Genomic DNA, 16,631 nt, shown 5'->3' on the forward strand with positions numbered 1-16,631 from the left:
AAGACATTAAAAACAGTTATAGTTTAAAAATATATACTCGTGTCAGCTAGGTATGTTCCTAAAACTGTTAACACTATAGGAATGAGCTGACTGTCGGGTATTATCCCTAACCCATCATTTTCCATACACAGAAAGGTTAGAATTGTAGGTTTTGGTCAGTATAGGAAGCTACATGAGCAAGATAATACCAGCTTCGAAAATCAAAAAGATATTTTCTAATTGGTTGCAATGGACAGTGACCGTTGCTCAGTCATCTGTTTCATCATCATTCATTTGTTTCTAGGAGCAGCTACTAACTTTTAAAGGAATAGTCAGTTCATTACTGTAGCGGAAGGGATAACATTTACCAATAAGTATGTGAAATTAATAAAACAAAAATACAAAGAAAGAAGGAAAGTAGTAAAATAAGTGTGATGAATATACAATTATGCTCATTAAGCTGTTTAAGGTTAGAAGGTTATCCACTACAAACGCTAAAAGCAACATCAGTATTTGTATCCATTCGTGATGCTTTCATTGTCATCTGCAATTCAGGAGAACATCAAGCTATAAATGCAGGATTAATCGTATACCAAGGAGTAGACACTTAAAAAAAAAATAATAATAATATATAGAACCACCAAAATAAAGGCAATGCGCGCAACTAGATGCAAGAAAAAAAAAATAAGTCAACTGTAATAATACTTACAACCCTCAGGTATTGACCTATATAGTCTTATTTTTTCAGTTGTTGTCCACTTTTCTATTGTGATAATAGTAACTGCGAACATCCTGTAAATAATAGCCCCATTGCCCACAGAATGTAGACACCGGGGGTTTGTCATTCCTACCTCTTACATATAGATTTGCCGGAGCCGAATACCGTGTCCCAGCACTGTTGGTTGCAACACACTCATATTTCCCCTGGTCAGCCTCTTCGCTCTGCTCAATTTGTAGTGCACCTGTCCAGATATAAAATATACAGCCAAACAAAGAGTCAGATAATATTCATTCGTTCTACATATCCCCAATTTGAAATTAGTAACACAGACAAGGAAGGTCCAATCAACGTCGATTCTTGCTAAAGACTTCAGATAAAAAAAAAGCAATGGAATTGTAAAAAAAAAAAATATCAACATTTTAGGTCATTGTTACTTTTATGTAAGAAAACAAAATCACAGATACAACAAGCATTTATTTTTATGTAAATAAATTGTTAAAAAGTTAATTAAAATGGAAATGAGTGAAACTGCTTCAAGGAAGTAAGGCTTTGAAATATAACAAAATATCGTATATATTTTGTCATTGTTCAATTTAATATATTTTTTATATATATGTAAAGAATTAAATTTAGGTAATTTGTAAAAAAAATAAACTGTAATACAGTTTAGAAAGTGTTAAATTTTGGAAAGCCGAAATGTTTTACATATTTTGAAAGCCGAATTTAGCAGCTGGAACAAAAACGCTGCACGGCACAAAAAGTAGGAAAAGCAAAAAAAATGTTTTTTATTAAATTTTCCATATTAATAAAAAGATATTTCGGCTTTGTTCAAGAGACAAATCTCCGCTTTAAGACATGCAGGTTCTAAAGAAAGACAGTTTGATACAACTTACAAGTTAAGAAATGTATGCTGGAAAACAAAGAGTAGTTGAATTAGAAAATAAAATATATAAAACAATGGCTACTGACAAGACCAGAAGAAGCCAACCAATCACTGCTTGAGGTCCACAGTAGGCCCCTAAGACACCCATCAAAATCCACAGGTGGGATTAGCAGTGTGGTGTCACAAAACCCAAGAAAAAAAAAAAAAAAAGAAAAACAAAAACAAGAAGAGTTGTAAACATTGAGTCAGTATATTCAAAAACATTGCTATAAACATATCATTAAAATAGAAAGTTATAAACCTGATGTTTCCAGTGCCTGGAGAACCGATGATCATCCAAAAAGTCAATGAAGAAATTCAAGAAATTTCAGTAAAGGAGGGGGGAAACAATTACAGTATGTAAATTTGCAAGAGGAAAACGTCGAGTTTGTTTTCAATTTTACTACAAGAAAAAAATTGAAAAACAAGAAGAAAAAAAATAGAACAGTTATAAGACCAGAACCAAAAACATCGCTGTAATACAAGATCAAAAAGTCGATTCCTGGTTGCCATCTGCATGTCTTCAACTGTTCCCTAGACCAAGTGGCATAGGTCCAGAACATGAACAGCTAAGGAAGAAAAAATGATTTTTTTTTTCTCTCCAATCAGTCGGACAAAAAAAAAGAAAAAAAAGAAAAAAAGAAGAAGAAGAAAAAGAAGAAAAAAAGAGGGACACATGGAAAGCTGTGACTGGGCTTTGGCCAAAAGACCTTGATATGCTTTCTTTGAAGCATATCACAAACTAAAATTGTTGTAGTAAACCAAATAAAAAGGATGAATAAAACACATGAACAAGTAGTAAAATAATAGAAAAATAAAAAAAAGTGTTATTTTTTTTTTAAATGATAAAGAACAGATACAAGTATAATGGAAGTACCAAAAAAAAAAAAAAAAAGAAGAATGAATTAAGATCATTCTGTGACTCTTAGTTCTTAATCTTACCTCTTATTGGTGTACCACCTGGGTGGATAATATGAATGCAAATAAGATTAGAAAGAAGAATCATTAGTACCAGAAGAAGGAGGCTTAGGATTTGGAAGAAGAATTAAATCAGATTTACAAAATAGAAAAGGATAACAGGAATATATTGAATAAAGGTAATAGGTCTTAAGTGCTACTGCACTGTACGATAAGGAGCCAAGGACCCAAAATGGCACTTAACTCCACGAACTAGTACAGACATATCATTTAGTAGGGGGGATAGCTATTCTAATTTGCATCTTTAAACCATTGGAGAGGTTGAGCGTACTATTAATAAGACGTTTAGGGAGTAATGCTCATCTTGATCTAAAAGCTCTGTGAAGGGCATTTGATGACAAACACTGTGGTACAGGTCAAGGTACAACATCTACTTTAGGATCAGTGAAGCTAAAGGACGATTCCTTGAGTATAGGTGTTGGCTAGGTTGGCTACGACAACAATCATTTTGTGAAGGTGTGTGCACCACTACAGAGGTTTTCGTGACTACGCTAGCTGGTAGGAGTAAAATGCATGCCATGCATTTTAGCAGTATTGTAAATACTAGGGATGGTCTAAGTATGGAAACTTGTGGGGGGAAGAAGTGCGCTGGAGGACTAAGCACTTACCAATGGATTCTGTAGATTTAAATACGGAGAGAAGAAAGACATCATAAAAAAAATGATTATATTCTGTATCTCTTGTCACTTTTAAAGATCTATCAAATCTATGATATTACATTTTAATAATAAATTTAGACTTTACACTATACACAGGATCTGCTGACAACAATCAGGTAGGCACTATACAAGACGGTTTGAGCAGCACAGAACGGTTCAGAAAGCCAGGCAATTGGAGAAATCAGAATCTGTTACGTTTTGCGCTGGTTCTTTTAGAAGAATGGAATTATTAGATTTGTTGAGGAATACAGATCATAGTTAAATATTCTTCACTGTAAAGGTTTGCCAGCAAAGTCATAAGGATTGTACTGCCACCTGGGTTATACTGTAAGAAGTTGTCCATAGGCTGGATCCACACACATCACTTAAGAGATGTTTTTGGTGGCTTCTATGAGTCTTTTCAGGCTTTTATTTTTCTCAACCACTTTGGCCAGATGTTTGCTAGGAAAATCTTATGTTCTCTACATATTGTTTTAGTTTGTGGTGTTTTTGTAATGTTTTGATCCTAGTGGAATTCTTTAAAAAAAAAAGTAGCATACCTTGTGGGTTGCATTCTTGAGGACGGGATCTTCCCATATACATCATTAGTAATAAAGACTGCACCAAAAAAACACCACTGCCTGTGTGACTTCCTTGGTGAAGTTTTCATGATGCTTTTTAACTGGACGATAAGAATAATGTGCGAAGAGGGCCATTGGTGGTGGTGGTGGTGGGGGTTGGGGGGTAGTGGGTTGAAAATAAAAGGGTATGTCCTGTACCCAATAGTAAAAGTTAACAAGTAGGTATGATAAAGGACCAAATATGGGGTAAAAATCTCACCGGCAGCACGGGCTACCTTACAGTTGACACAAGAAGTCGTAATTTTATTTGGTTCCTTGTCAGTCAAGGATTAGCGGGCGCGCGTTGAGCTTTCAGTGCATTAATAATCCACCTAACTGAACCAAATGGATTTTTGTGGTTTGGATATCTAAAAAGAGTATAAAAGAGTAAAACAAAAAGAGAGAATTCCCTGACTGGTTTGTTTACAGGAAATAGCCTTAGATACTTCTTCTATTTTTTTTTGGATTGTACTACAATGTTGGAGAAGGATTGTTAAAATTAAAAGTAGAAAGCAAAAATAAAGAAAGAAATAAGATAGAGGAATGGATCTTTCAAGTAGCGCATTAAAGAGAGAAAAGAAATGAAGGGTATTGAAGTACAGTCACAGCAGTGGGGAATGAGGAGTAAACACAAGCAGAGGAACACACACACACCCGCACACAAGTAGACTTTGGAATAGGCAATGACTACACCGCAGACATGGAAACACACCAAATTAGACGAAAAAAAGGAAGTAAGAAGAAAAGTCTTTACCTATAATTAAAGCAAAAAATAAAGTGAGAGAGAAAAAAAGCTTTTGGGGTTAGCACCTGTGACACCTTACCTGAGCGTAGCTGTTTTATGCGGCCATTACTGTTGCTGGTGTCAACAGGTAAATAGTCTTTAAACCAAGTTATCTCAGGGTCTGGGTTTCCACTGGCTGCACATAACATAGTGGCTGTTCGAGTACGCTCTACCACTTTCAATTGGGGGCCCATGTCAATAGTGGGGAAACCACGGGGAATTTGATCCTCTGAAAAACATAATTGGGATTTGATAAATTAGCACGTGTCTCTAGAATACGTAATATTTCTTTAGCTTGACATATTGACTTATTTAGACTAATTATAGCACTGAGGTCTTGTGGACAAACAAACATCATAAATGCGTGGAAATATAGATATTTTGCCATTTTTCATTCAGATTATGGTCAACGTACGAAATTGGCATTGCATTGAGCTGAATGCTACGGTGGTTGCTTAGAACTGTTGGCTTCTGTACACTTTCTTGCTGTCGTATATACTACTATCCTCTCTTGCGTAGATGGTACAGTAGTAAAAGTATATCCCATTACAAATACTCGAGCGAGTATTGCCTTTTGCAAGTACCTGCCCGCTCGTCTCAAAAGATTCGGGTGGCGGCGGGGATGAGCGGTGAGTTGCGGGAATGAGCAGAGGGTAGCAGGGGGGGGGGGGGGGGGGGGGGGAGAGAGATCTCCCCCCCGGTCCTCCCCGCCTCTCCACGCTGGCACCTGAATCTTTTGAGACGAGCGGGCAGGTACTCGCAAAAGGCAATACTCGCTCGAGTATTTGCCCTTAGCGAGTACGCTTGCTCATCTCTAAATGTGATACTAGACAGGGATGTCTTCAAATCTTTACTGGAGATGAGCGAGCATGCTCGGTTAAGGAAATTACTTGAGCGAGCATTGGCATTTTCGAGTAACTGCCTACTCGTCCGAAAAGATTCGGGGGGCGGCGGGGGAGATCTCTCTCTCCCCCCCCCCCCCGCTTCCCCCACAACCCTTTGCTTACCCCTGCCACCCTCTGAATCTTTTCGGACGAGTAGGCAGTTACTCGAAAATAACGATGCTCGCTCGAGTAATTTCCTTAACCGAGCATGCTCGCTCATCTCTAATCTTTACTCATTCGATACTGTATATGTTTGACACAAAACAATACCTTCACTGTGAAGTCCAGTACATTATTTAATTGTATAAATGATAGTAAATCGGCAGATTGTATATAGCATACACAACTACTGAAGTCACTGTGGATATGAATATTCAGCCTGGGATCCTTTCTCCAGTAGGACTGTGCTCGGGGCTAATTGCCACCAAGGCCATCCCAACAGTAGTTATGGTGATGGATGATGCTGTCAGGTAGTCAAACTGCGCTGAGGCTTGTATTCAGATGCCTGTACAATGTACGGTCAGTGAATAGATCAAGCAAGTATTTTTTTCCAAACTACTATCAACATGTAATGCCCCCTTTAAACAAGCTGGTTCTCATTTGAGCGAGCGCACGAGCAAGTGACATCACTGCTAACTCCTTCGCAATCATTTGCGCTTGTGCAGCCTGTTTAGACAGGCAGATCATCATTGAGAATCGTTCAGTACTTCGCATTCTATGAAGCGGGGAGTGATGTTATATAACCAAGCTTAACTCGCGGCATTTACAAACTGCCCTACCTGCCCTTCCCGCACCCCGTTTTTTAAATTTGGCATTCCCGGCTAAGCATCATGGTGGTAAATACCAAGAGGCTTGTCATCCGTCTTACAGAATCCTATGTTGGTGTGTGCATGCGATTCAGAATAACAGGAGCAGCTTTTTGTGAGCTCAGGACATAATGAACTAAACAGCAAGAAATGCACTCCTAGCCGCACACTCGGCCCTCCCACACAAACACACCGTAATGTATGGAAAGCAATTCCAATAGTCATTTTATTTAAAAAAAGGTAATTAAATTCCATCCATCCTCTTATGCACAGATAATCTTTGTAAATAGTAGTCATTAATTTTTCATGAGAAACATCACAATATAGCAGACTTAAATAGCTTTAGCCTCTTTCGTTTGACAGTTGTGGCGCATTTCCAATGCCGCTGTCAGGTATTTGGCAATAAAACCCGGTTTTCAACATAAAAAGATTCAGAGAACAATACAATTTGTAACTGGGATTATTATCTCAGAAAATAAATATTTTTTTATCTCTGCCGGCAGTGTAATACCAAATTCTAAATAACTTTGGAATTGAAGGGAGCGCGATAATTGTGAAACCAAAAGAGGAAAAAAAGTTCCAAAAATTTGACAAGTGCTTCGGGCCGCTGCCAGAAAAAATATGGCTGTCTTTTTCCGGAAACCGTGTAGCTCTTGTACATGGCTTGTGTTTTGCACTGCAGCTCAGCCCCATTCACCTCCTTCAGCTGCAATACACATTTGTCGCATCTTAGGCCGCCTGAACACGGCAAAATCGGATTCCGCATGTGGGAGCCCGCAGCAGAATCCATCCCTGACAGCAGCCGGCGTACCTGTATTTTCTCATCTTCATCCGTAGTGCGGATGGACCCGTCGGCTCGCCGCTGGACTTGTGCAGTACAGATTTCTTACATTGCATATTCGCTGTACAGATAATGCCGCACCGTCGCTAGGCGATGACATGGATCCCGCGGCCTTTGCGCAATGATGATTGCAGAAGGGCTGCGGGTTGGAAAATTTCCACTGATTTCAATAGAAGCTGCCAGCATGAAAATGGAGCATGCTGCGTTTTTTTTTTTTTTATGTGAGCGGAAAATCGCAGTCGCTGTCCACGCGTGTGAAAAGACATGCTGATGCTCTATTGGTTTGAATTGGTGCGGTATGCCGCGGATCATCCGTGTGAGAGACGATAGCAGATGCCACAATTCAAACCTGGTCATGTGCAGGCGGCCTTAAACGGGAGGAGGTAAAAAAATCACGCCAAGCATCATCAGTATGATTACATGGATACCAAATTTAAATATTTAAACATAACTTTTTTTCACCATGGCCTGCACTTTACGGGTTAATATACTAACTTTTTTACATGAGTGTTTATGAACACGGCCATACCAAATTTGTGGCAATTTTTTTTTCATGTGTTTTTTTTTTTTTTACACATTTCTTCCATTTTTATATATTTGTACCTCCAGTTGCCATAGCCCACCAGGACCCCGCAATCACAGAAGCCCCCCTCCATCAGCCTATCCATGATGAAGTGACATTGAATGTGGTATGGAAAGGGTTAAATAGCAAGGATAGGTTTCTCCAATCCCTGCTGTCAGAGCAGGTGTTGGGCTGTTATCAGACAGCTGAGCCCGAACTCTCCCTGTCTCGGGAGACTCAGAGGCTATCTTAAAGCTTCCAGGTGCCATAGCAAAACACTGGGACCCTGTGATCACAGTATCCCGCTGTGTTTTACATGCTGTGGTCACATTGAAAGAGGCAGAGTTAAACAGCAAGAATCGGTTTCTCCGGTCCCTGCTGTTACAGCAGGTGCCGGGCTGTTATCAAAAAGCTGAGCCCACACTCTCCCTAGCATGGGAGACCACTAGTCAGCAGCCTGCAAAATTGATGTGTTCTGCATGGAGCTAATTTCTGCAAGAAGCAGATAGCTCCATTCCCACTGCAGTGGCTAGGCTTGGTATTGCAGACATTGACTTCAGTGGGAACTTATCCTATAACAACAGGTTTGGCCACTGCAGTGAGAATGGAGCTGTCTGCTTCCTGCAGAATTCAGCTCAGTGCACGAGCACAAAGAGCTCAACAAAGGACGCCCCAGATGACAGAACCCCGCTGAACTACTAGTGCTTGCATATCCTGTGGATAGGCCAACAATAGTTCACAACTGGACAACCCCTTTTAAAAGGACATTGCAGGACTTTTTTTTTTAGGGGGCACAGAGCACAATTGATTTCTGGATACTGCAGGGGGGTGCAGCCACAATTAATTTCTCTTGCTAACGCAATTTTGCCATTTCGACATGAGTTGTCAGTGAAGAGATTCTCTCTTCCCCCACCCTTTCCGCAATTGATAATCAAGTGATTATATGTGCCTCTCTCTGTCGCCATGCAATTGCTATTTGGTGGTTGACAGTCTCTAACACTGTAATTGCCATTTCAGCAGTTGATGGTCTTCTGGAGAAGATTTTGGCTTTGGCTCACGATTCCTAGTCATTGTTACTAGGCTTGTTAAAAAGTCTGACATTGACTTGCCGGAATGCTGCCTTCCAATAAATGGCACTGTAGAGGTATTGTTCCATCTTCCAATTTGCATATTTCCCAGAGGACCATGGATAGCCTCATAAGTCTCCTTAGACCTTCTAGGTGCTCTCCCTAAGCAGAAATGATACCTTTCCTGACCAAAGTAGTTGTAACACGACTTTGCATTTCCAATACGTTGCCTATAGCATTATCTAAAATATAAGTAGCCATTACACGAATTTCTGTTTCTAAAACATTGAGCGACTGACAGTTGAGCAATTGCCGACTGCATTATCTAATATACAAAGTTGCTATATTTTACATGCTCCAATAACTGGCAACCACTCAACTGTTCGTAACATGAATTTTCCAGGATTCCTTTTTTTTTAATAACGTTAGAGGCAATTACTCGACTGGCAACCGCTCAACGTTTTGAAAATATAAATTCATGTTACAGCAATTTTTGCTTCAGATAATACTATAAGCAAATGCTCAACTAGCAACCACTCTACTGTTTGAAAATTGCCTTTGGTGTGCCAGCGATGAAAATCTACTACAGGTTTGCTGTGCCAGTGATGGAAATCTACTAGAGGGCAGCTCCAAATCTCTTTCCTAGGAGAACGTTTAGTTTTCATAGTCATGACATTGGACCAGATGGAAGAGATTCAGATAAAAATCTCCAAGAAGTCTCAGCAGGAGTTACACTGGTCTACATCAGGGTGGCATACGGTGGGCATGGGGAGGAATGCTACATATAGCTTTTGAATAATGTCACAGAACACCCCAGATGGCTTCATCTGATTTCACACTGTATAGAAGCGTCTTGCTATCAAGACTGAAACTGTCATAACTATCATTAGTTCGAATGCACACGTCCAGGTTGGATTCCGCATGTGGGATCCTGCAGTGGAATCCGACCCTGTGCCCAGCTGGTGACCCCTGCATATGTCTCTGGATCTGTATTGTGGATGTGCGGCGATGTCGCGGATTCCGCGACCTTTCAGCAATTATGATTGCGGAAGGGCCGCGGATCGGGTGGCTTCCATTGACTTCAATGGAAGCCGTCCACTCAGAATGCAAATATGCCCGTCTGCATTTGGCCTAACCTACAGTGCAATCAGAGCAAGCTGATCGCTGTGTAATGGGCGGAGTTAACAGTCATGAGGTGTGGGAGGAGACTACTGTACTGTCTGAGATGCACCCAGGGGCATTGTGGGAAATGTAGTAGAAGCAGCACACAGGAAATCTGTGAGCAGGATGTAAACCGTGCACAGTGGATTACTCATAATGAAGAGCAGAAAATCAAGAGGAAAAATAATGAATGGACTTATGATTTATGACTATATTGAAATCTGACTTTGGTCTTGGAGAACCCCTTTAAACTACCAAATGAAGAACTTGCAGGAAAGAGGTAACATTAAAGGGGTTGTCCCGCGCCGAAACGGGGTTTTTTTTCTTTTCAACCCCCCCCCCCCGTTCGGCGCTAGAGACAACCCCGATGCAGGGACCTAAAGAAAAATCCGCACAGCGCTTACCTGAATCCCCGAGCTCCGGTGACTTCTTACTTACCGGCTGAAGATGGCCGCCGGCATCTTCTCCCTCCGTGGACCGCAGGGCTTCTGTGCGGTCCATTGCCGATTCCAGCCTCCTGATTGGCTGGAATCGGCACGTGACGGGGCGGGGCTATACGGAGCCCCATTGAGAACAGAAGAAGACCCGGACTGCGCAAGCGCGGCTAATTTGGCCATTAGACGGCGAAAATTAGTCGGCTCCATGGGAACGAGGACGCTAGCAACAGAGCAGGTAAGTGAAAAACTTCTTATAACTTCTGTATGGCTCATAATTAATGCAATGTACATTACAAAGTGCATTAATATGGCCATACAGAAGTGTATAGACCCACTTGCTGCCGCGGGACAACCCCTTTAAAAAGAGATGCTTGATGCAAATATCATGTTGGTCTTTTCAGCTACTTGTTCTGTTTGGCTTGGCAGCTAAGTAGTCCATATAATGAGCACATTTGTAATATTCCATTCTCTTTCCCGCATCTTACAGCAATGAGAGTAGTGACTTTTAGGCTACATCACACCAGTGACCTCGACCATGAAGCCAGAAAAGTAGCAAAAACAATCATAGAAGTCTTAGTGCCCAACGCTAAAAGCATTAAAAATCATTATGCTATTCACTAAAACTAAGGCCGCCTGCACCCGACCGGGTCGGATTCTGCGTGTGGGATCCCGTAGCAGAATCAGACCCTGTGCCCAGCCAGTGACCCCACATACCTGTCCAGATCCTTCATATTCTGTACTGCGGATGTGCCGGCTGTTGCACCGATGCAGTACAGAATATCCAGTGCTGTCGCTAGACGATGACGCGGACCCCGCATCCTTTCCGCAATGATAATTGCGGAAGGGCCGTAGGTCGGACGTCTTTCATTGCCTTCAATGGAAGCCGTCCGTACAGAATCCGCCTAAAAATGAAGCATGCTGCAATTTTCCCCCGTGAGTGGAAAAAAAAAAAAAAAAAAAAAAAAAAAAAAAAAATCGCAATTGATTTTCGCTCTTTGGCGTGAAAAAACACTTTTCCATAGTATGCCACGGCAGGCATTTGCTGTGGAATCTGGAGGTGGATGCCCGCTCTGGATTTCGCAATGCGCAGGCGGCCTTAGCAGGCAGATATATTGAGTAATTCTTACCCTGCACACTTACAGAGTTTGTGAATTAGCCTTGTGAATGCTCTACAGATAACTTTGCACATACAGAATACTGGAGAACATGTTTAGAAGTCTGCAGGATGTATTCCACAAAGTATTTATATTCTATCGCCTTTTCGAAGAAACCTTTGCAAACACAGGATCTCTCTCTATAAAACCCTATTATTATCCTTAGGTTCCATTGGAGAGCTGCAGGGAAAAAACACTATAATTTAGAGTATTATACTGCCTGCCACTGAGATTACAACATCCCAGCTATCTGAAGTATAGACCGATGTTATTATAAACCAGACGTGATCAATACATTCCGGAGAAGAAAATAACAGCAATGTGCAATGCATTTGGGTACCAAAGAACAGACTAGAGTCCCTCATCACTGTCATGTGTGTACCCTGCCGAGGTAAAATATAGCCTATGGCAGAATGATGTGGCTTTCTAGCTACTGTAAGCCGATTCATCAGGTAGACCATATCTCGAATAGTCAACTTCCTATCAAACACTTGTACGTGACAGTACAGGTCACTTCTCATAATCCAATCTTTGTGTAACACACTGGGCTTGTTCACTTAATCATAGACACTGTTCATTTCAAGTTCTCAAAGGCTTTGAAGATTTGCGTGAGACTAGCTTCCATCACATCGAGCAGAATAGAGGAGATGGGAAAGCAAAGTTCACACCTAAGCAGACAGGTGAGGTCAACGCTCCGAGAATAGGAAATTATAAAGGCAATGGAACCTTTCCTTGACATATGTCCATTGATCATATTCCGTAACGGGAACGATTGAGGCTTTACGTGCGCCAACTAGAGGTAAGTCCACTAGGTAGCTGTCACTGTAGTAGTTAAAAAAAAGTATTGAATTATTTAAAGACTAGGTATGGGATGTATCCACTGCTATCAGATTTACAGAGAAGAACGGACATGGCAATGTCGTACTTCCGTCTTCGAGCCTACTAAGGTAAATATGCACAGTCACTTGAAGTGGATTATACGGCTTATGGTTTCTTTCCGGCATTCTGGAGTTGCCTTTCTAGACCATGAGCTCTGCTCCATCAGGTTCACATGGGATGTACATGTCACTTCTGGAGCATTACTAATATGATGTGGCTCAGCCAAAAGTTCCATCTTTTACGAAAGCCGAATGCTATGTGCTAAGAAAATCTTGTCCTAATGATGCAGAGTTATTCTTTCTTGCATTGTCTATTCAGAGAGCAGTCATGCACGGTATCACGGATACCAGCTCTCCGCTGCACGCCAAAGCGATGATGTCACCCTTTCTTCCCCTCACTTTTTGTTGTACACACACACAATCCAAGTTCTGAAGAACCTGCTAACAATCTAAAGCCTGTGTCTACACTTGGCACATCAGTGGAAAACAGCAAACGGAGAGAAAAAAAAAAAAAAGATTTTCGCTTTCCGTGACTGACAGGAATAGCCTGAAGCCTACAGCACCGAGTCAGATTGTGTTTCCCAGTTGAATAATACTAATAGTCAGTTCTCATGGTGAGTTCAGCAATCAGTTGCTTTTGGCAATTGTTCAATATTTCATCGCAGTGCAACTGTTCATTATTTCATCCATGTAAATTAAAGGGTTGCAAGAAATAGTTACTGTTTCTCATTAACTAAAATGTATTAATTAGTTGAGTTTAAGGGCTTGGCACAGTTAACGTAGCAATTTAAAAAGCCTTTCCTGGTAATATTTGTATGAGTCTGCCATTGTCAAGGCTGGTGTATTTGCAAGGTGAAGTTTATAGAATGCAAAGGTTACTATTAAGAAGTAGAGAGTTGAAAAAATAAGTCTTGTAAAAAGTATGTTGAAATTAAGGGTGCGTTCACACGGAGCCGGTTTTGACGCAGATTTTAGCCTTTCCATTGAATTCGAATGGAAGGGCTGAAATCCGCTGCAGATCCGCTTCAAAATTCATGACGCATTCCGCAACAAATCATTAGAATGTGAAGGCATCGAAACCGGTTTTGGTATAGATTATCCCTACTTCATCGTAAAGTTAGCATTGATTACCGATATTGTTTTACATTGGTAGGAAGTATGGATTCCCTGACATTTTGGTGGGATTTTGGTGAAGGCGACCAACGACACCACTGCAGCCTGGTGATGAACTGAAGGACAGCCGAATTCCCACAGCAGTCTACAGATGGACATTTTTAGTATTTTTGGAGTTTTCTGATGTACCAATTAATGTATTTACCATAATAAAACCGTAAAATCTGAAGATTTCCAGCTATGATGTATAGAAGGATGGTTTCTCATCTACAGCAGAGATTCTTCTTCTCTGCTTTGTTTGGGGAGCAGGGAAGGCGAATCCCCACGGCCGAATGGCTCCGTCTCTGGACAGAACTGAACAGCACCGGACGGATCTCATTAACTATAATGAGATCTGTCCGCTTTTCACCCGGCTTTAAAGAGCTGCATGTAGTCATTTTCAGCCGGTTCTACGACAAAGCCTTTGGCCGGAGGTTCCGCCATAGATGTAAAATCGGCCTAAGAAAGAAAAAACGTAACCCAACAAACCATTCAGAAATCTGAAACAATGTATCGTTACTATAAAGTTAATGTATTATAGAATGTAGAGGAGACAGAGGGACTGGCACATGTTTTGGGTTCCATGGCACCCCCTTCCATGCCTTCTCTCCGGTCCAGGGGTTGGTTATCTGGCTGTCAGATAACCTAACAGTGCAGGTCAAGGAGGCAGCTTTCTCGTTTCTGAATAAAGACCAGCAGGTAAACTGCCTTTCGGTCTCCCTGCACATCACTACTATAATCTAAATATATTCGATATTCTGTGCCAATTAAGTTTTTAATTCTGCGTGTCTTTCTAGGGATAGGAGTTAAAGCTAACACTGTGGCTTCCTGCTACTAACAGTAGGGGAAGATGAGGGATTTACTGCATCTGTTATCACTGGATGAGATGTGTAAACACTTTGCAATAAGCTTGTAAGGCCTCCCCAGTGGTGGCGGCGAGCTGGCGGAAATGTATCTTTTAATGCTGTGACTACACAGAGGATTTGGAGCTTTGTATAAGGAAAACAGGCTCTGACTAATGTAAAGATATGCTGCATAATGAATCAGTTCAACGGCATGATTATAAAAGGTGGACATTCCCTTTAAGGACGTGTTCACATGTAGCTGATTTGATTGTTGCGGATTTTAATCCAAAAGAAGGGGGCACTGAGCAGGCTTGGACCCGATGACCATGGAGGTCTCTTCCAACTCTACCATTCTATGAGGCTGGACAAACATCTGTCTGGGATGATTTTGTGAATCCTGCACTGAGCAGGGTGTTGGACCCGATGACCCTGGAGGTCCCTTCCAACTCTACCAGTCTATGAGGCTGGACAGGCATCTGTCTGGGATGATTTAGTGAATCCTGCCCTGAGCAGGGCGTTGGACCCGATGACCCTGGAGGTCCCTTCCAACTCTACCATTCTATGATTCTATGAGGCTGGACGGACATCTCTCTGGGATGATTTAGTGAATCCTGCACTGAGCAGGTGGTTGGACCCGATGACCCTGGAGGTCCCTTCCACCTCTACCATTCTAGGCTTCCATGAAAATCCAAGACAAAATCTGCACCAAATCAGGTCCATGTGAACATATCCTGGCCACGTTTTCCACTGTGTAGTACGTACAATTATTTAAATTGAAGCCCCCTTTTATTTTATTATTATGATAGCTGTTAGACATGCCACTGCTTCCGAGGCGGCTTCATGTGGGCAAACTTTGCGCAGCACGCAATATGCAAACATCAATAGGTTTGTGCACATTTTCCGCTTTTTGCACGCTTGAAAAAATAAGACCTGCCCTATTTTTGCACACTTTTGCGCACCAAGGGTCTTACTGCTCCTACTCAACTCATTAGGCTAAATAGCCATGTAAATCTGTCTGGGTTGAACGAACATGCCCTGCATGCGCAAAAAAGTACAGTAAATACGCCAAAACACACACAAAACAACCTCATACGTAGCACAAATAAGTTGTGCTAAGGCGTGCGCAGAAACGCATACACCCCTATGAAGCCGCCCTAATTGTTGAGTATACTGGTAATATCTCCCACGTTCCCAGTGTAATATATGGAGAACAGGTAGGTTTATTTCTCTTCCTCTCTACATGCTCCGCAGCCCTTTCTCTCCATTTCTCCTTGGCTATTTTCTAGGAAGAGTAAAGATTTTTCTTTCATCTCTCTGAAGACCTTTTGATTCCAGTACTGAACATATCACCTGCCTAGAAATTGGCAAAATGATTGCCGCAGACAGCTGTGTGAAATGGCTATAAGCACAATGATTTTGAGAAGCTGACTCCTGACCTTTGACAAAGCAAAACCATGGACCTCGAAAGAGAAGGCATTCTCATCCTGATGGAAAAGGGCAATGTAATATTTCTAAAATGAATATTGCAATTTCTACTTCTATTGTTTTGCGCTCGTTACGGTTAGGATGCCGGAGATTTCTAAGGAGGGAGAAGAGTTATTATCTGTGGATGAAAGTAAAGCAAACACCATAGCATATGGAATGGATGTAATAAGGAGCCTCTGGAATGGATGCTTTACTCCTGGTTTCCTGGATGTAAGTGAATCCCCAGAACAAATCTCTGTTAATCTCAGTTCCTGGGAGAACACTAGCATTTTATAGCAGTAAAATCTGACCTAGATTCCAAGTTGATGCTTCATAAAGCAGATAAAATATGACAAAGTTGCCACCATTTTCTATGTTGCTTGTTGATCACGTTTTATCACGGTTGTGTAACGAGAAATGCCGCCGGCTTCTAGCTTTTTGCCATTTCCATTTATTGAGAAGTCCTATCTGTGTGAAACTTAAGTTGTCTCAATTAGGGTATATGGATGTCATAGATGGGGTACCAGGATGGAACAGATCGAAGAGCTACTACATAAGATCAGCTCAGAGTCAGGCGAATCTGGCCTATGCATTACATAGTCATTCATTTGAACGACTGGCAAGTAATACTACATTTCCCTTGCATCGACTACTGGGAAAATGTATAGATTTGTCCTTACCCTTGCTTTTTGGCACAACATATGCTGAGATGTGTGGTGATAGAGGAGAAGCTTTTAA

At 41.3% G+C, this 16,631-nt stretch overlaps 1 protein-coding gene across 8 annotated transcripts in view; it reads right to left on the reverse strand.

Annotated features, from left to right (window-relative positions):
• Window positions 1-16,631, reverse strand: part of PTPRD (protein tyrosine phosphatase receptor type D) — a 348,154-nt gene that overhangs the window by 145,137 nt on the left and 186,386 nt on the right. For all 8 annotated transcript variants that reach the window (XM_066604263.1, XM_066604260.1, XM_066604264.1 and 5 more), the window contains exons 5-6: window positions 4,683-4,871; window positions 831-941 (exon numbers count right to left, since the gene is read on the reverse strand). In XM_066604263.1, coding sequence (XP_066460360.1) covers window positions 831-941; window positions 4,683-4,871 — 300 coding nt within the window. The remainder of the gene's footprint in view (window positions 1-830; window positions 942-4,682; window positions 4,872-16,631) is intronic.

Source organism: Eleutherodactylus coqui, chromosome 5 (genome assembly GCF_035609145.1).
Source record: "Eleutherodactylus coqui strain aEleCoq1 chromosome 5, aEleCoq1.hap1, whole genome shotgun sequence".
NCBI classification, from domain to species: Eukaryota; Metazoa; Chordata; class Amphibia; order Anura; family Eleutherodactylidae; genus Eleutherodactylus; species Eleutherodactylus coqui.